The 20350-nt window shown below is 39.3% G+C and overlaps 3 protein-coding genes across 3 annotated transcripts in view; 1 reads left to right on the forward strand and 2 right to left on the reverse strand.

Annotated features, from left to right (window-relative positions):
* The first annotated feature begins 24 nt into the window (after positions 1–24).
* Positions 25–6526, forward strand: LOC134750095 (histone deacetylase 3). Its single transcript, XM_063685188.1, has 7 exons — positions 25–447; positions 1048–1236; positions 1951–2225; positions 2476–2663; positions 3365–3505; positions 3928–4037; positions 5271–6526. Exons 1-7 carry the CDS (start codon positions 207–209, stop codon positions 5426–5428), a joined length of 1302 nt encoding a protein of 433 aa, XP_063541258.1. The 5' UTR covers positions 25–206; the 3' UTR covers positions 5429–6526.
* A 3757-nt stretch (positions 6527–10283) lies between these two features.
* On the reverse strand, positions 10284–12861 carry LOC134750094 (uncharacterized). The gene is made up of 2 exons (XM_063685187.1): positions 12508–12861; positions 10284–11601 (listed from the first exon to the last, which is right to left on the reverse strand). The coding sequence occupies exons 1-2, from the start codon at positions 12681–12683 to the stop codon at positions 10332–10334; spliced, it is 1446 nt and encodes a 481-aa protein (XP_063541257.1). The 5' UTR covers positions 12684–12861; the 3' UTR covers positions 10284–10331.
* A 6463-nt stretch (positions 12862–19324) lies between these two features.
* Positions 19325–20350, reverse strand: part of LOC134750287 (uncharacterized) — a 196504-nt gene continuing 195478 nt past the window's right edge. The window contains exon 28 of the mRNA XM_063685448.1: positions 19325–19916. Within this exon, the coding sequence (XP_063541518.1) occupies positions 19773–19916 (144 nt within the window). The 3' untranslated portion in view covers positions 19325–19772. The remainder of the gene's footprint in view (positions 19917–20350) is intronic.

Genomic DNA, 20350 nt, shown 5'->3' on the forward strand with positions numbered 1-20350 from the left:
CAGGTGCAGTTTATTATTTTGCTGCAATTATATGTAAATAACACCTCTAAACAATTAAGTATTGAAATGGGTATTGTAAAATTCTACAAATCTAAAAATGCCTGAAGCATGCTAGGTGACATCCATCTAACCAAACGCTTAGTAGTGATCGCTTTAGTTCTTGGCATTATTTTGATTTTGAAGGAGTACGTATTTATTTATCCGATATGAGTAGCCGTAGGGTTGCATATTTCTACAATGCGGACGTGGGGAACTTCCACTACGGGCCGGGGCACCCGATGAAGCCCCATAGACTTTCCGTTACGCATAGTTTGGTGTTAAAGTATGGGCTGCATAAGAAAATGCAGGTATACAAGCCGTATAGGGCAAGTGCTCATGACATGTGCCGGTTTCACAGTGAGGACTACATAGAGTTTCTGTCCAATGTTACGCCGCAAAATATACAGAGTGAGTATTGTTTACATACAACACAATTATTATTTATTTGTATATCTTACCATATCTCGGGACCATAAGGTCCCGGACCTTTGGAAGGCGTGCGTGGGGCCGAAGCCAAGAGCGCAGACGCCCTTTAAGACAAGTTTGGTGTTAATGTATTACACCAGCTAAAATCCATTCACGGGTACAAATAGATACCCGTAAACCGGTCCCAGCTGGTGTAGGGGCTATTATAAATACAGTGGAGAAGAGTGCCAGTTATGGTGTTGAAGTTTAGCTAGTCAAAAGATTGGGCTATTGCTGAGAAGTCTCCACCAACCAACTCTCCAGGAGCACTCGGGTCCGTGGGGTCGTTACTCCCCAACAGCTCTCCACAAACTGCCCTGTTGGCTTATTTTTATTATTACAGCTTTATTTTTCTACTTAACAATGTATTTTTAGTTTATAACTAACTATATTCATGTCTTTTTTATGTGCCCCGTCTAGGGGTAAAAGCCTCCTCCATAACCTCCATTCTTTCCCACCTTGTTATGCTTATACTTAAAAAACCATAGTTGAGCTACAGTGTTTCAAATATACTATTTAAATATTATATTACTTTTATTTCAGGCTATTCAAAAGACTTGCTCCACTACAATGTTGGAGACGATTGCCCAGTCTTCGACGGGCTGTTCGATTTCTGCTCCATGTACACAGGCGCATCTCTAGAAGGTGCTATGAAGCTTAACAATAATGCCTGCGACATTGCCATTAACTGGTCTGGTGGTCTTCATCATGCTAAAAAGTTTGAACCTTCTGGTAAGTTACATTTTTCTCAAATGCAGAGATTTTAAATATTTTTCCTTAATGCTGCTGCTTGGCCTACTTGTTTACTTACTTTTCTTAACACAGCTATTTATTACTTCACCTTTCAGGTAGCTTACCTATAGAAATGATGACTGTTAAATCAAATTAACTATGAGTTTAAAATTATAAACTTTACATATTTGAAGTAGGTAAGGTACTGAAGCATATTTTTGTCAAATTCTGCAATATTATATTTCATCTTGTTAATGGCAAATATTTCAATAGCCGGGTACACACAGAGCGAGTATACGCACGAGGCAATTTCCTCGCGCACAAAATGGCCAGTGTAGACGTGCCTCGCGCGCGCCGCCTCACCCGAGCGCCGTGTGCGAGGAAATTGCCTCGCGCGTATGCTCGCTCTGTGTGGACCCGGCTGTTAAAGTATATACTTTTGCCTTGGAGTCCAAATAAGTAATTTTTATGAATTAAAACTGCGAAAGTACAAATGAATGCTTTTATATTTTGTCCAAGAAGAATGTTGACACATTGCTATGGTAACCAGTAGTTTTCTTAAATGTTGCCTATATAAACTCTATTCTGCAACACCGGCTAATGACAATTTTACATTATTGTATAGATTCCACAGAAAAAAATATTTTCATTACTCCTGAGTTCAATGATATTTTGTTGTCAACCCTTTACTAACCTGTCTTTTAATTATTCCAGGATTCTGCTACGTAAACGACATAGTCATAGCAATATTAGAGCTCCTAAAATACCATCCTAGAGTACTGTACATTGACATAGACGTCCACCATGGAGACGGAGTCCAGGAAGCATTCTACCTGACTGACCGAGTGATGACTGTCAGCTTCCATAAGTATGGGAACTACTTTTTCCCTGGGACTGGAGACATGTATGAGGTTGGGGCTGAAAGTGGGAGGTATTACTCGGTGAATGTGCCGCTGAAGGAAGGGATTGATGACCAAAGTTATGTTATGGTGAGTTTTTAATAAATATGCCAATTTTACCGTTTAAATCACATTTATTTTTAGTCAATCAATGAAGACCAGTTCACGTGATATCGAGACGCAAAGAAGGGAGTGATTAAAAATATAAATAATAAATACTCAAACATACATAAAAGCAAATAGTCCATAATTGTATGACTCACCAGCACCACAGTTCAATTCGAATTTTCTATATGTTTCTTATTCCATCTAAGTTGCTATTAAGAAATATTGTCTCCAGGTATTCAAGCCAGTGATTTCTAGCGTAAATGAGTTCTACCGTCCCACGGCCATCGTGCTACAGTGCGGTGCAGATTCTCTGGCAGGCGACCGGTTGGGATGTTTCTCTCTGTCCACTAAAGGCCATGGGGAGTGCGTTAACTTTGTGAAGACCCTGAACGTGCCTACGCTAGTTGTAGGTGGTGGCGGGTAAGTTTCATCATCATTAATTCCACCGAAAGTGTCACGCATAGTATGAATTTTCTCAAATGATTTTTACGCGTCACACCCTAATCTGTTAAACAAAAGCCTTTGTTTGTTCTGTTCAGCGTTCAGCTGTTACCAATGCTACCACTACTACTGACTGAACGGGAACACGTCACACCCTAATCTGTTAAACAAAAGCCTTTGTTTGTTTTGTTCAGCGTTCAGCGGTTACCAATGCTACCACTACTACTGACTGAACGGGAACAAACTCGTTTAAAAAGAAATTTTACCGTCCTATTTATATGGTTCAAATTTATGTACCAGTTCTGTATTCTGAGGCCACACAGGCAATCGATCGTCCTCCTCGTCGTCGTCGGTCGTCCTTGGGTAATATACCCAAACTCGTTATCTCAAAATGAGCTGTTACATTTTGAACCTTAATACTATCACGATAGCTGCTTAAAGCAACTTGCTTTTTAACGACATGGTTGCTTTGACACGAGCTCGGCACGCGACTAAGACGCCTCTTCATAAAAAAACAAAGGCTTTTGTTTAATGGATTAGGGTCTCAGGCCTAAAAATCATTTGAGAAAATTCATACTATAGGTACGTAACGTAATTTTTTTAACACTTCTAGTAAAGCTAATGCTACATTTACACGCTTGCCGAGCGATAATACCCTATAACACGTGTGTATATTGCAGGTACACACTCCGAAACGTAGCTCGCTGCTGGACGTACGAGACCTCCCTTCTGGTCGACGAGAACATCTCCAATGAGCTCCCTTTGACGGAATACTTGGAGCTGTTCGCGCCTGACTTCCAGCTACATCCAGAGATTAGCAGGTAACATCAGTGGGGAGACACTCCTCCTTTCGGGCAAACTCGGCTCCGTTCGGCTCAGCATTGCTCCGAGCAATTATTAGGATTGGCACAACTTGCGTGCACGACCACAGATAAGACAATGACTTGAATTTTGACAGCCCTAAATAGCCGAAAGGGATAGTGCCATACATTGGAAAGGGACAGCATGATTCGTCCCTGAATCGCTGTCAAAGTTCGGGTTTCTGTGCGGTAGTACTTTTAAAATGAGAACGAAACTACGTTTGTATGGGAAGGTGAAATTCGACCGAGTTTGCCGGGGACTCTTAAGATAGTTCGAGGCCCAGGGAGGACATAGAATAGTTTTTACTAATCATCATCATCATTCCACGCGGACGAAGTCACGGGCAAAAGATAGTTCTGTATGTTTTTCTTTTTACTTTCAGTACGAACAACGCCAACAGCAAACAATACTTGGAAGCTATAACAAAGTACACATACGACAATCTTAGGATGTGCCAGCACTCGCCCGCCGTACAGATGTCACATGTGCCAGGTAATTACAATATCAACGAAGATTCATTGATCGAATTTAAACTTACGTGAGACATACTTTACTTTTCCTACTTCTTTTTTTTCTTCTGTTACTTTGACGACCTGTCTGGCCTAGTGGGCTCCGTTAAACAAAAGATAGATATAACTCCGTAATAGATGGATACAGTCTAAGGAAAAAACGTGCCTCGAAAATCACGAAAATTTGATTCTCGATCAGATGGCGCCACTCGTTTTGGCCTACACTCGTATAGAGGGCGTTGACTGTTTCGTTTGTTATTTATAATTTTAACGCATACCAGTGAAAGAACATGGGTCATAATCATATAAAAATAATTAATGCAAATAAAAAAATCATTTATCCATATTTAAATACATTTTATCGTATTTTTATAAATATTTATTTTTAGTTTTAAAGTGTGTCGACAGATGGCAGTGAATTTACTGGGGTTACAAAATTTACTATGACAGTACCGCTCTAGTATAAGTTACTCTATGGTTAAACAAAAGCCTGTGAAGCCGATGGTCCCAGGTTCGAATCCTGGCAAGGGCATTTATTTGTGTTATGAGAACAGATATTTGTTCCTGTGTCATGGATGTTTTCTATGTATTTAAGTATTTGTTTAACTATTATATATATCGTTGTCTGAGTACCCATTTATTAATATATTCATTAATATTAAACTAATCTTACGATTTAAACACACGTGTTTTTAGTCGCTCACAATTGTCACAAGATTTAAAAGAATTTTTGGTAATTCTTGACAGGAAATAAGTTGTGTCGGAATTTCGTGTTTCTTGTGACAATTGTCATTAGCTTCGCAAAATAAGTACTTTTTTATTCTATGAACTTTGTTTATTTATTTATTACATTTATAAGCATTACAGTTGAACCAAATCGCTTACAAACTAGCTATTACACACTACGGTAGCATTTACAAAAACAAATACACACATTGAAACACAATTAATTATTTACAGAAAATTGCAAATTGGCAAAACAGAATATTGGCAATATAATGGAATTTTTTTCAAACAAGCACACCGCCCGTATGATGGTAGGCGGTTACCGTAGCCTATGGAGGCCTGTGACGTCAGTAACAGTGGTGTCGACAGTTGTCGCACCTGTCACCGTGGTGAAATAGGGGCCTGGTGTCAAGTAGCGGTACTAATAAGAACCGAGTTAGCCGCAGACCCATAAAATTCGTTTATGTGCATATCTAATGATCTGTTCCAGGTGACTTCTTCCCCGAAGACTACAAGATCAAAGACGAGCCGGACCCCGACATCCGCATCAGCCAAGAGGAGTCCGACAAGATGGTGGAGCCCAAGAACGAGTTCTACGACGGCGACACCGACCACGACAAAGAGGCCGTCGTTAAAGAGGAGCCATAGCAGGCGGCCGCCACCGGCGACAGCGGCGCTACTTGACACACACACTATAAGAAGAAGTTCATGTGAATATACTGTACAATATTAGTCGGAGATACTATTCTCTACCCGGAGGACTTTAGAAAGGTCTTCTTAAAAATCAAAAATGCATTTGTCTTCGGAAGATTTGAATACCAGGACCTTTAGATGGTTAAAAAAAGAAAGGGATATGATAAATATAGGTTATTTTTAGGCTTCCGTACCCAAAGGGTAAAAACGGGACCCTATCACTAAGATTTCGCTGTCCGTCCGTCTGTCTGTCACCAGGCTGTATCCCATGAACCGTGATAGCTAGACAGTTGAAATTTTCACAGATGATGTATTTCTGATGCCGCTATAACAACAAATACTAAAAACAGAAAAAAATATATTTAAGTTTGCTCCCATACAACAAACGTGATTTTTTTGCCGTTTTTTTGTGTAATGGTGCGGAACCCTTCGTGCGCGAGTCCGTCTCGCACTTGGCCCGTTTTTTTAGTTCAACATCTTTTTAAGGGGGTTAGTGACATTTTTCCCGGGCGCTCGCGGTATCGCGGGGGATTTTACCCCGTCGGTGTGCGCTGTGCGCAGTAAATCCTCTTCGGTGATCTGCGCTGCGCTCCGCCGGTTTACGCAGACCTTAAATGTGAACGTCCCTGCTTTATGTGAATAAGAGCTCGTTCCCACTGTCGGATGTCGGGACGACTTTTAATCGGGTGTCGGTGCCATTTTAACGACAGGCCCCACACGCGATGCGACGCGCGGGAGGCACAGGGGGTGCGGCGCGGGCGGGGTCGGTCCAACATCCGACATCATGCGAACAGCGCCGCCGACACGATTATTTTCCGGACGGAGGGCTGACAAAACACACGATATTTTATGTCGGATCCGACACAAAATCGTTGTCGTTCGTGTGTGAATAGCTTCATATAAAATGTTCTGCCGCTACGACACCCGATTAAAAATCGTCCCGACCGACATAGTGGGAATGAGCTCTTAGGTACCAAAGGGGGCCCGGTACTTAAGCTTGCCTACTTTCAAAATTTCATACTATTATAAGTGTCATTGGGTTCAAATTTTGCATCCATGTTCGCTAGTACAGTCGCCATCAGATATATCGGAGCGGCCGAGGTGCTCAAAAATATCTGAACTCGCACTCTAACGCTTTAACAATAGAGGCGTATTCATATATTTGTGAGCACCTTGGCCGCTCCGATATATCTGATGGCGACTGTACCATAAACAGAACTGCAAGTTCATACGAGTCGCTTAACTTCAAACTCGGGTAATACTCGGGTAAATCCATCTGTCAGATTATGCGATTTTGGTATTAAGAAATATGGTGGATATTTGCTAAGAGGGTCGAATGGATTTACCCGAATTTGAAGTTAAGCAACACATATTAAACATAAGAAACGTAAAAAAAAAATAACAATGGTTCTTTTTTGGTGCAGGTACCTTATAATATTGTTTTAGTCTCCGTCCGCGACTTCGGCCGGTTAGGAGCCGTTAAAAAAGTTCGACTCCATTTTCACCCCCCGGGGGTTGAATTTCTAAATATCCTCATGGAACTATATACATGCAATGGTTAAGGCTTTGCGTTGCCTGTCAAAAACAATGTGAGCTAACCTGTAGATAATTAAAAATAGTAATTACCTAGGTAATAATTAATAATGTTATACGAAATTAGGGTTCATCCATTAATTACGTCACTCGAATTTCGAGGTTTTTTAACCCCTCCCCCTCCTTGTCACACTTGGTCACATTTGGCAAACCCCTCCCCCCCTGGTGTGACGTCACATTTTTCAACGAAATCGGCAAATCGCATTAAGTTTTATTAGTATTTTATCAATATATTTTTGAGAAATATTAGTAATTTTTTAACCGAAAACTGATCAGGAAAGTAAATTAAACGAATAAAAACGATTATCGTTCCAAATACTTGTTATTTAACTGTACAGCGAATAAATCATTTAAATAAGTTAAAGTGACGTCACAAAGTTTGTGCCCCCCCTCCCCCTTGTCACATTTTCTTGACCCCCCCCCCCCCCCTTAAACGGATGATGTAATTAATGGATGACCCCTTATGAATTAACACATACTGCCAGCGACCCCCTAGACGGCTTCTCTGTTCGTAGGTGCTTTTCAATAGAAACGGGAAAAACTGTATTATTGCGCGTTGCTCGCGCTGGCAGTGAATTGTGTTAAATAATGTATTTTCATTTGCTATTTTAAGCCAGGTCTCCGCTGAGACTGTTAGTTCGTTGGAATAAGTTACCACGGAGACACGGCTTGAACACATTTGTGTAAAATTTTTGTTTAAGTAGAACTTACTGGGCTGAGTATTGTGCAAAATATTGTACGCGTAATTTTGACAACTGTACTAGATGGTTGTGCTTACAGAATCTCGCGGTAGGTAGGCAACTGTATTGTCGAACGTCAGCGCTCGACAGCTTATAATGTACCTATATACAGGATTTTATTATTATTTCCTTTATTTATTTTGAGTCTTAGGTTAGGGTTTTATAACATGCATATAAAAGTAAAATACAAAAACAATTACAAAACATTACAAAAAATATATAAACACATTATAAAAAACCTAACCTAGGGTACCGCCGGCAGCGGGGCAGGGCCCAAGCTGCCGGTGGTCAGGGCCGCAGAGAGAGGAACCGGCGGACTATCCGCGCCGTGTCCAAGATCACCGCCTTCTGCATCTGACCCTTGATCCAACCACCTAGCGAGAGTCTCTCAAGGTGTTGGTCGAGACTCTTCGCTATGAGACCGTTCGCTGAAATGACTATCGGGACAATGATCGTCGAATCAACATCCCACATGGCGGTTATCTCGTGAGCCAAGTCTAGGTACTTACTGGATTATTATTATTATTATTATACTGATCGGCAATTGGCCCTAGTCACACCTGATGGAAAGTGAAGACAGGGCCTTAGATGGAGCTCACCGGTTCAGTAACAGCCTATTCACTCTTGTTTTAAAGATACCGAGGTCATATTGATCAGGGAATACAGATGGCGGGAGCGCATTTCCATTATTTAGCCGTCCGTACCAAAAAGGAGGAGGCAAAACGTTACGTGCGAACAAATGGAACGTGGACCACGATGTGATGTCCACGATAGTGGAAGCCGCTCGACCCCAATTTCAAAGAAAAACCGCAAATCGATGTACAGGTTAGCCGTTTGGCACACGTATACTAGAGGTAAAACAAAAATTTTGACTCGCAGTTCCTAAAAAAAAATCCCTTAGGGTGTGAAAGTGCTGAAACATTATTTTTTTCTACGGAAAAAAAATTTTTTTTTTCAAAAACCTATCGTGTGTGGTATCATACAAAAGGGCTTTTTGAGGCGATTCTAAATATATACCACATCATTACATTCAGCCATTTTTTATTTTCAAGACATACCAAGTTTGGGCTCCTCCAGATACGATATGGCTGATTTTTTTTTGTACAATATACCACAAATGATACGTGATATCCTCATATCCAACCCCTTAGGGTTGAAAGCAATTTTGAAAATAATATCATTAACAGTTATTTTTTTTAATTTTTCAATTTTACAAAGTGACACAGTTGTACTTCAATACCTATTTTACGAGACTTATGGAACTGTACTGCAGATACGGTACATATTAATCTTAAAATGATACGTAATTTTCACATATCCAACGGGAAGTCCTGTCTTGGCGTGACGCCGGCGGCGTGGCCATATTTTGATATGACCTTGGGAGGTACTGTCAGGGGCGTAGCTAGAGGATATGGCGCCCGGGGCAGTCACCAAATTTGCGCCCCCTGACGACTGACAAAAGTTTCCCTGCTGCTGCCTTTTGCTTATTTTGGCGCCCCCTCTTGGATGGCACTGCCCCCCCCAAGCCACGCCACTGGGTACTGTAATGTGCAGGACCATACAACGCCATCTAGTTTAGCTATCAAAACAACTACAATGTATTGTATATTGCACCAGTCTCAGTATTCCTTTGTCTATAATTAGAGTTAATATAAAATACTTAAAGTAACTTTTCAGTTACCTATCAGTTATGTAAGCCCTATTATTTTTGCTATATGTACGCCATCAGATATATCGGATCGGCCAAGGTCCTTAAAAATATCTGATCATGCACGTTAACGTTATGGAAATAGAGGGCTTTGTTCAGATATTTGTGAACACCATAGCCTCTCCAATATATCTGATGGCGACTGAACGTTTATTACCTATAGGTTTGTACTTAGGTATACTTACATCGATATTTGCCTACAATGTAGGAAAAGATTGTGTTTTATAAACATGGGCGTGGAAGTAAGTTTTAAGTAAGATAATATGAATTATGTTGCGCTTTGTTGATCAGCCTTTATTCGAAAGCATAATTTTAAAATAGTAATCAAAATTATGAAATTTTTAAACAAAATGTTTGATTAAGATAAAATAAATTATAATTTTACAAAAACTACGTTCTTTTTTATTGGGATATTAACGCATTCACTGCCAGCGCGAGCAACTTGTTACTACGGGAAACCCTGTAGCGAAAAGTGCCTACAAACAGAGAAGCCGCCTAGCTGGTCGCTGGCAATGAATGTGTTAGAGATAAAGGTATGCGTTTATATTTTCCGTCCATTCAATCTGTCATGTCCACAGTAGGTATAGTTATAATAAGATATTATAACCCTTCAAGTGGCAGGCCGCCGGCTCGTGGTCACTTTAAATTTAAAATTTGATTAATTGAGATAAAATCAAAATTCCAACTGCTAAAAATGACGTTGCCACTTGAAGGGATGATAGATTAGGACCTAATGGGTAAATGTGCCGTATAAATAAGTAAAACCACCTTTTGATAAAAAAGTTTATTATAAAATAAACTACATAATTACAAATATTCAATAGCTACCTAACTTCAAATCTAGGTTATTCTCGTTGATGTACCTGTGAACTTCACTCATGTCTTCTGTAAAGTCCACTGTGAACATCTGCAGTTTTTCACAACTTTGAATTATCTGTTTCACTACAGACTTAGACACTTCTAAAGTACAATCTAACCACAAGTAATTCAAATTTCTGAAACTACCTTTTTCTAACAAATGTAGCATTGTCTGATCCACATTGATTTTAGTTTGATATTTCAGAACTAGTTTCTGCAAATTTTGAGTGCACTCAAGGAAAAACGATAATATGTGGTCTATGTTAAAGTTTTCGTTGCCTATCGTGATATTCCGAAGTTCGCAGAACATTTTGCTTGGCCGCCGGAAATATCGCGGTATAACTAAACATTTAGATTGTGTCATTATACAGAGGGATGACAGATTAGGGCAGCAAGTGCCCAAAGACAGTACAGCATCTAAAGTCAATGAATGATCAATTTCCCATAAAGAGAAATGCGTCAAGTAAACACCTTTAACCTGTAGAAGCTGCTGCATTGAATCCGAATAGGAGAAAAACGACAAATCCAACCTATTTAACCTTAAATCACTAATTGAAATCTGTTCCAATATAGCATCTTTGTCATGCTCTGACAAATGTGTTACTGACAACTCCTTGAGATGAGGACAAATTTTAATCAGCTTCCTGATGCCTTCAGCTGATGCGAAATGGCAGTTAATTTTCCTTAGACTCAAAGGACCAATGTCCACTACTGTACCAATCATTGTTGACCCAATATCACAGGATTCTATCCTTAACTCCTCTAAATATGGAAGCTCGCTAACCAGCATTATAATCCCAGCTTGAGATACACATCTACCTACACGATTAGCCCTTTCATTCCTCGGTGGATCCATGGCGAGAATCCTCAACTGTTTCAAGTTTGCGATTGAACGGAGTCCCGCATCAGAGACATTTCTTATCAGCACGGAAGCATTGAAGAGAGACTTACAAATATCAACCCTTGACACAATATTTATTTCCTCTAGCAATGGACAATTGACTCCAATAACCTGAAGTATTTCATCAGTGCAAATGAACTTGAGATCTAGGATAACTAAGCGGCTGAAGTTTGGGAGGGCTTCTATCCAGAACGCCTGAGGAATGCCGTTATCTAGGTCACATTTATGGAAGACTCTGAGGTTGGGGTGCATCAGAATGTGAAGCTGAACACGAGGGTCACCGCGGTATTGGCAGCATGTTCTTTCAGAACAGAGGACATCAAATAACCTGGAAAAGAAAAGTTGTTAATGAATGACAAAACTTGTTCTGAGTAAGTTATGGTCAATTTTTTTTTTCGGTTTGCAGTAACTACACAACATGTAAGTTTTAACTTTTTTTCTTTAGGATTAGAAAGTACTTGCCAGAAGTTAGCATGATGAGTTGGGGACTGCTTGTGGTATAACTTATACTCAACAAGCATCATTATTTACTTCAAATTTTACACTTAGTAAGTAAGTAGTGTAACTCATATTTAATATATATATTGTTTACCTTATCCCCGGCAATGGCACATCCAACCCTGGTACAGTCGAGTTCATAAATATGTATACATATTTTCACCTTATTGCAATGGATTAAGGTGAAGAAATGTATACATATTTATGAACTCGACTGTACTGCTGAGACTCTATGATTGCATTAATGTACAGGTTGAAGAGACGCAGAGAGATAACCCCCCTGCCTCACCCTGCACTTCAACCTGTACTCATCAGAAAAATTGTTGCCCCACACTTGACCAACATTCGTTTGGTTGTTATACCAATAATCAAAAATACCTATTACCTCCTCCGGGACATCTGGCTATGTATGCAGCATATGCCAATAAAATTAAGCATACTTTGCATGGGTTCTTCCAACCCCATCCTGCAGTGAACATATTAAGTGCCTGATTTTTAATCTGATGCTTACTTGTAATATTACTTACACCCAACTTTAAGTGTGGGAGAAAATAAAATAGCATTCTAATTAAAATGGCATTCTGCATAGTTGAATAATAAACAAAACTGTCTGGGTAGCAACAAAATTTTGTTTCATTAGATCAATGACCTTCACTAATATTGCTTGTAATGTAAATGTAACATGATACGTTCCCGCAGTTTGGTGACATTATTTATAATTTAAATCCTGACTCACCTGGCTGGAAGCATCGACATCAATTGGCACTTCAGCGCGATCGCCTCAGCCTCGCATTCGTGAAAATTATTCTCCGGACTATTGTCTTCAATAACATAACAAGCAGAATTGATTAAACTAATACAGTTTCTAACGCAGATTTTAAACAAACTATTCGGCTGTTTTCGAGGCGACATTGCTACTTGTTTCTTGTTTTAGACAAATAGACATCAAGGAAGGGACTACTCATTTACGCGGTGCCTTTAAGTTGCACTTATTATTAAGAAAGTAACAGTAAAGCGATTCCTGCATTTAACGATAGATATTTCTTAGTTTTCTCGTAAAACAGAATTGTTTTGTCCTGACCTGACTGACTATTCTATTGTTTAGTTTGTCGACATTCCATTCAAATCATTCAATGTTATTGATTGGTTCTTTGTTTTGACATTGACAGTTTTACATATCATTCATTCGGTTCTCCAGGGCTCTATAGACCTTGCCACAAGCTGCATGCGATTTTCGATACATTGCGGCGGCATTTTGATCGAAACTACAGAGAGAGCAACCTATATTGCTATCTCGTTCCACCGCATAGCTGTGTCCCTTAGGCTCTATAAGCATGAGCGCTTTTTCAACACGCGTTAAAAAAGCGCCGAATGAATGACACAAATATACAAATACGTGTATTTATTCACACGATGGCGGTGGCGCTTTTTTTCAAACGTTGCGTTGAAAAAGCGCTCATGAAAAGGCCTTAGTGGGCTATGTCGTAGCATGCGGCATAATAACATGGACCTGCCGCCTCTGTATCGTTCGAACGGTCAGCGCGATAGAGGCAGTATAGGTATATTCAGACCATTAATCAAGTATATAAGCCGTAACAGACTACCGCGCCGCACCGCGACCTTGGTGCGCCACACCCATAAGTGAGAGCGAGAAAGGAATCTTATGTTGAGTAAATTAATCATATTCTTATGCAACCGATAACTAAAATAAAGGTAAAGAAGCAATAAAAACAAAATGCTTGTTTTAAATGTATCTTTATTCTCACCGCTTTTTCATGAGTTGATGCCTAATTCTAAATACAATATTAATTAAATTTTCGTCATAGATATCTACTATCTCACTAAGTGCTTTTATTATCATTTAATAATATTCTTATGTATCATAATCATTATAATAATATTTCTATTCAAAATCTATCAATCGTACCGTTAATTGGGCTTGTTATAATAAACATTAATAATACGTATTATAAGTATCTGTTTGTTCAGAAATATTATAGTATAATTAACGTTGTGCTACGTTACGTTACAAAAATGATCATAAGTAGGTAGGTACTAAATATAATGTATAAATTGTACCCAGTTACTCTCACCTGTAATCTACTTTGAAATATGTTAATTATTAAAATTCGGTTTTTGGCCTATGTGAAAACAAATATTTTATAACCTAACCTATTTTGGCGTTTAGGTACTTTTTGGTGCACTTTTGCAAGACTATATGAATGAAATCACTGCTCATTGTAAATTTCGTAAGTTACAATTATTTATTTCAGGGCCTATTCCAGCTAACCTAGAAAGAGTTCCAGTTCTTGATTTCAGATGATAATAATTGTCTAGATAATAATGTTTTTTTAGCAATTCTGAAGCTAGGGGCTAGGTATCGATCGATATTCTTTTGAGAATTTTATTAAGTACCTAGGCAATCGCCAATCGGGCATTTACTTTCGTGGATACATAACAATACAATTGTTTTGTTAAATGATAAATTCTCTATCTTTAAAAAATATTCAGGTAAGTGCTTTTTGAGAGAAAAATCTTTGACTAAGATTAAGCTCAAAAATGGGTTTGGCATAACTTAGGGATTTCTTCAAAATAAAATCGGCATAGTTGCACGGAAAATATTAAATGAAACATATTTATAATTATTATCTTCGTGTCTCCCTTTATCCTATCTACATTTGCCATATAACGGATGATTATTAAATTGCCTATTATCATTCAACATATTTTACGTTTAATAGGGGATACGTTTGGCATTTTTTATTAGTTTTAGGTACTTTGACTCCTTTTGATAATCTAATTACATGGTGTTATCGTGTTATCGAAAAGCATTTAAAAAACCTTTGTTCCATTTTTCAAACAAAGGCCACAAATCAAACAAAGTGCACCTATGGGGCAAATGCATCGATTAGAGGCACTTCCGTCGTGACGCATTTTTACCGGGAGTGAATTTGATTTGGTAAAGGTAAGGGAAGAAGCTAAGTAAGGTAGGTAATGGGACTCTTACGTTCTATTTGTATTTCAAGAATACCTAGGCGCACTTGTCTCATAGGAGAACTTTGCCTACCTTACCTTACTTCATTAGATCCGCGATCTTAATGCAAATTGTGTATGCCCTAGTTACAATTACTGTTACAATAGGTATACTTCAAGTTTCATTAACCTTTACATTATTATCTAACATAACCGTTATTTCGATATTTACAATATTTGTAAAATTACCTTATACAATAACACGTATAGAATATATAATAGAATCCGAAAATTACAAATATGATTAGGTATACCTAGATTTTTGGCACTAGATTCATTTAATGATTATAGAGTTTGAGAAATGTAAATACGTCTGTTTAAATAAAAATCGTTGAATTCTATAAGTTATAATTATACATACTTTATATAAAGATCTATAGGAACCTAGTACAATTAGGTACTTAAAACAATATTAAACATTTGAGAAAGTTCACTTAAAAAAATATTTCTTGATTAGGTATACAATGTTCAAATAAAAATAATAATATCTCGTCGAGGTCACCATCCCCCATGATGAGAATCTCGTGAAGGCCGAGAAGGACAAGTCCAGTAAGTACCTAGACTTGGCTCACGAGATAACCGCCATCGCCATGTGGGATGTTGACTCGACGATCGTTGTTCCTATAGTCGTGTTAGCGAACGGTCTCATAGCGAAGAGTCTCGACCAACACCTAGAGAGACTCGCTGGGTGGTTGGATCAAGGGTCAGATGCAGAAGGCGGTAATTTTGGACACGGCGCCTCTATAGGCGTACTATTACGTCGGTTCCTCACTCTGTGGCTCTGACCACCGGCAGCTTGGGACCTCGCCCCGTTGCCGGCGGCACCCTAGGTTAGGGTTTTATAATGTGTTTATATATTTTTTGTATTGTTTTGTAAGTGCTTTTATATTTTACTTTTATATCCATATTATAAAAACCCTAACTTAAGATGAATGATAAATAAAGAGAATAATAATATATTCTCATTCTAGGAACTCGTCACATTTATTTTTACTTAAACATATATTACTCCTACATTTGGTAATACACACATAATAATGTTATTATTTTTGTGCATATATCCAAAATACATAATATCAAGGGCACTAATTGAACGGTAATAAAAATGTGCACATATAAAAATTTGCTACAGATAAAAAACAAAAAAAAACAGTAGGTAATTTAAAAACTGTAATAGATGTCATATATTAAAGAAAAAGTGACGAAGCCCTCCAGTGGTGAAGGCCGGATTCGAACCGGCGTCTTTAGCTATCGCGGCTAACGCCATGAACCCCTAGGCCACCCCGCCACGGCGGTGCCCGTCCGAATTTCTCGACTATATGCCATCTTAGTAAGACTAGGCGTCTTTGACCAGCTCTAAGGGCAAGCAGTGCGCGCTTGCACCTCCTAAACGAACTCCTTACGGATTTACGTTGTAGCGAGAGAGACTGGTGCTGCCATCTATGAACAAGTTTGGGAACAAATCAAATTATTTTATTAAATATTTTGATTTGTGTTTTTTAAAGTAGTCACACTACTATATATAAATTAAAAACTGTAATAGATGTCATATATTAAAGAAAAAGTGACGAAGCCCTCCAGTGGTGAAGGCCGGATTCGAACCGGCGTCTTTAGCTATCGCGGCTAACGCCATGAACCCCTAGGCCACCCCGCCACGGCGGTGCCCGTCCGAATTTCTCGACTATATGCCATCTTAGTAAGACTAGGCGTCTTTGACCAGCTCTAAGGGCAAGCAGTGCGCGCTTGCACCTCCTAAACGAACTCCTTACGGATTTACGTTGTAGCGAGAGAGACTGGTGCTGCCATCTATGAACAAGTTTGGGAACAAATCAAATTATTTTATTAAATATTTTGATTTGTGTTTTTTAAAGTAGTCACACTACTATATATAAATTAAAAACTGTAATAGATGTCATATATTAAAGAAAAAGTGACGAAGCCCTCCAGTGGTGAAGGCCGGATTCGAACCGGCGTCTTTAGCTATCGCGGCTAACGCCATGAACCCCTAGGCCACCCCGCCACGGCGGTGCCCGTCCGAATTTCTCGACTATATGCCATCTTAGTAAGACTAGGCGTCTTTGACCAGCTCTAAGGGCAAGCAGTGCGCGCTTGCACCTCCTAAACGAACTCCTTACGGATTTACGTTGTAGCGAGAGAGACTGGTGCTGCCATCTATGAACAAGTTTGGGAACAAATCAAATTATTTTATTAAATATTTTGATTTGTGTTTTTTAAAGTAGTCACACTACTATATATAAATTAAAAACTGTAATAGATGTCATATATTAAAGAAAAAGTGACGAAGCCCTCCAGTGGTGAAGGCCGGATTCGAACCGGCGTCTTTAGCTATCGCGGCTAACGCCATGAACCCCTAGGCCACCCCGCCACGGCGGTGCCCGTCCGAATTTCTCGACTATATGCCATCTTAGTAAGACTAGGCGTCTTTGACCAGCTCTAAGGGCAAGCAGTGCGCGCTTGCACCTCCTAAACGAACTCCTTACGGATTTACGTTGTAGCGAGAGAGACTGGTGCTGCCATCTATGAACAAGTTTGGGAACAAATCAAATTATTTTATTAAATATTTTGATTTGTGTTGTTTGTGTGTCAAAGACGCCTAGTCTTACTAAGATGGCATATAGTCGAGAAATTCGGACGGGCACCGCCGTGGCGGGGTGGCCTAGGGGTTCATGGCGTTAGCCGCGATAGCTAAAGACGCCGGTTCGAATCCGGCCTTCACCACTGGAGGGCTTCGTCACTTTTTCTTTAATATATGACATCTATTACAGTTTTTAATTTATATATAGTAGTGTGACTACTTTAAAAAACACAAATCAAAATATTTAATAAAATAATTTGATTTGTTCCCAAACTTGTTCATAGATGGCAGCACCAGTCTCTCTCGCTACAACGTAAATCCGTAAGGAGTTCGTTTAGGAGGTGCAAGCGCGCACTGCTTGCCCTTAGAGCTGGTCAAAGACGCCTAGTCTTACTAAGATGGCATATAGTCGAGAAATTCGGACGGGCACCGCCGTGGCGGGGTGGCCTAGGGGTTCATGGCGTTAGCCGCGATAGCTAAAGACGCCGGTTCGAATCCGGCCTTCACCACTGGAGGGCTTCGTCACTTTTTCTTTAATATATGACATCTATTACAGTTTTTAATTTATATATAGTAGTGTGACTACTTTAAAAAACACAAATCAAAATATTTAATAAAATAATTTGATTTGTTCCCAAACTTGTTCATAGATGGCAGCACCAGTCTCTCTCGCTACAACGTAAATCCGTAAGGAGTTCGTTTAGGAGGTGCAAGCGCGCACTGCTTGCCCTTAGAGCTGGTCAAAGACGCCTAGTCTTACTAAGATGGCATATAGTCGAGAAATTCGGACGGGCACCGCCGTGGCGGGGTGGCCTAGGGGTTCATGGCGTTAGCCGCGATAGCTAAAGACGCCGGTTCGAATCCGGCCTTCACCACTGGAGGGCTTCGTCACTTTTTCTTTAATATATGACATCTATTACAGTTTTTAATTTATATATAGTAGTGTGACTACTTTAAAAAACACAAATCAAAATATTTAATAAAATAATTTGATTTGTTCCCAAACTTGTTCATAGATGGCAGCACCAGTCTCTCTCGCTACAACGTAAATCCGTAAGGAGTTCGTTTAGGAGGTGCAAGCGCGCACTGCTTGCCCTTAGAGCTGGTCAAAGACGCCTAGTCTTACTAAGATGGCATATAGTCGAGAAATTCGGACGGGCACCGCCGTGGCGGGGTGGCCTAGGGGTTCATGGCGTTAGCCGCGATAGCTAAAGACGCCGGTTCGAATCCGGCCTTCACCACTGGAGGGCTTCGTCACTTTTTCTTTAATATATGACATCTATTACAGTTTTTAATTTATATATAGTAGTGTGACTACTTTAAAAAACACAAATCAAAATATTTAATAAAATAATTTGATTTGTTCCCAAACTTGTTCATAGATGGCAGCACCAGTCTCTCTCGCTACAACGTAAATCCGTAAGGAGTTCGTTTAGGAGGTGCAAGCGCGCACTGCTTGCCCTTAGAGCTGGTCAAAGACGCCTAGTCTTACTAAGATGGCATATAGTCGAGAAATTCGGACGGGCACCGCCGTGGCGGGGTGGCCTAGGGGTTCATGGCGTTAGCCGCGATAGCTAAAGACGCCGGTTCGAATCCGGCCTTCACCACTGGAGGGCTTCGTCACTTTTTCTTTAATATATGACATCTATTACAGTTTTTAATTTATATATAGTAGTGTGACTACTTTAAAAAACACAAATCAAAATATTTAATAAAATAATTTGATTTGTTCCCAAACTTGTTCAGGTAATTTAAAATTCGATTGTAACATTCGATAAGTTTTGTTCGACTTAGGTACAGTGCGTACCTAAGATTATAAATCTTTAAGTGCGGACTGCTTCGAGCACATTCTGCTTTCCTGTTAACTGACGTGAATACCAAATACAAAATACTATAGGATAATACATTGAAAACGAGTAATAATAATATTTCTAATTATAGAAATTTTGTCATATACTGCACCATTTAAAATGTGTAAGACATCGTTAACAGATAATGATTCAAGTCGATTGTCACACCAGTCACTTGAAACAGCGATACACTATGCTAAGTCTGAAATGAAAATATATCTGCATCAGTTCATGATATACGTTAAACTACTCTATAACTAGAAATATCAAATAATCGAAATCTTCGTAGAACAAAACGATTACCACATATAATTGACCGACAACCGCCCGGTCGTCGTTACTACCGTTTACATTCGAATTAATACTTAGTTCATTCTCTCGTTCGTTCCTAACTATGCCTCTCTCTCTTGTGGTTTCACCTCCATTTCCCTGTTCGTTTAAAGTTTCGTTACAACAAATTTGAGCTGCGTTTGCACCATTGACGTCAGCGGACCCACGGCTCGATCCGTGTGGCAAACCGGATCAGAGTCTCTTGTGTGAGTCCGTGCTGGCGCTCTTCAGAGAGCCAAAGCGGCGGGTCTGCGCGGGCGCTGGTGTGGTCTCGCGATCGAGACTGGCTGCTCGCAAGATCAACCCTCTCTGTCTTAGGGGGGATTCTGAACGGATCTGAGGATGAAAATATAAATATCATAAATTTTAAGCAAAAAAGTTACATCTCAACAACTGTCCCATTAATATTACCAAATAGGACATTTATTATCAATTTCATTTTAAATAAATGTATTTTGAGTGTATGAAATTGTGCCATATAGATTATAACAATGCATGTATGTACATATAGCTCTATGGGTAATAGTTAAGTTAAATTTAGGTATTGAATATTTGTACGCCAGATTATGGTAAAATAAGGAATGATAATGAAAACTTTGTATAACACCGGTTTTGTACCCTTATTTATACAAATAAATATTTTTGTTTTTTTTATTTGATTTGATATAAAAAAATTAACTACACAGAAAAACGGAAAAACTCATAGGTTAGGATAAGGAATCTATTAATGATCAAGCATAATCTGTATACATATAATTTGCCTCTGCGAT

This window comes from Cydia strobilella, chromosome 19 (assembly GCF_947568885.1).
Source record: "Cydia strobilella chromosome 19, ilCydStro3.1, whole genome shotgun sequence".
NCBI lineage: Eukaryota > Metazoa > Arthropoda > Insecta > Lepidoptera > Tortricidae > Cydia > Cydia strobilella.

Excerpts from the sequence above, each read along its gene's own strand:
- LOC134750095 (XM_063685188.1), top strand. The coding sequence starts at position 207 with ATGAGTAGCCGTAGGGTTGCATATTTCTACAATGCGGACGTGGGGAAC. Across the intron at positions 448-1,047 it reads TACGCCGCAAAATATACAGA|GCTATTCAAAAGACTTGCTC; the intron begins GTGAGTATTGTT and ends CTTTTATTTCAG. Across the intron at positions 4,038-5,270 it reads ACAGATGTCACATGTGCCAG|GTGACTTCTTCCCCGAAGAC; the intron begins GTAATTACAATA and ends GATCTGTTCCAG.
- LOC134750094 (XM_063685187.1), bottom strand. The coding sequence starts at position 12,683 with ATGTCGCCTCGAAAACAGCCGAATAGTTTGTTTAAAATCTGCGTTAGA. Across the intron at positions 11,602-12,507 it reads ATGTCGATGCTTCCAGCCAG|GTTATTTGATGTCCTCTGTT; the intron begins GTGAGTCAGGAT and ends TTTCTTTTCCAG.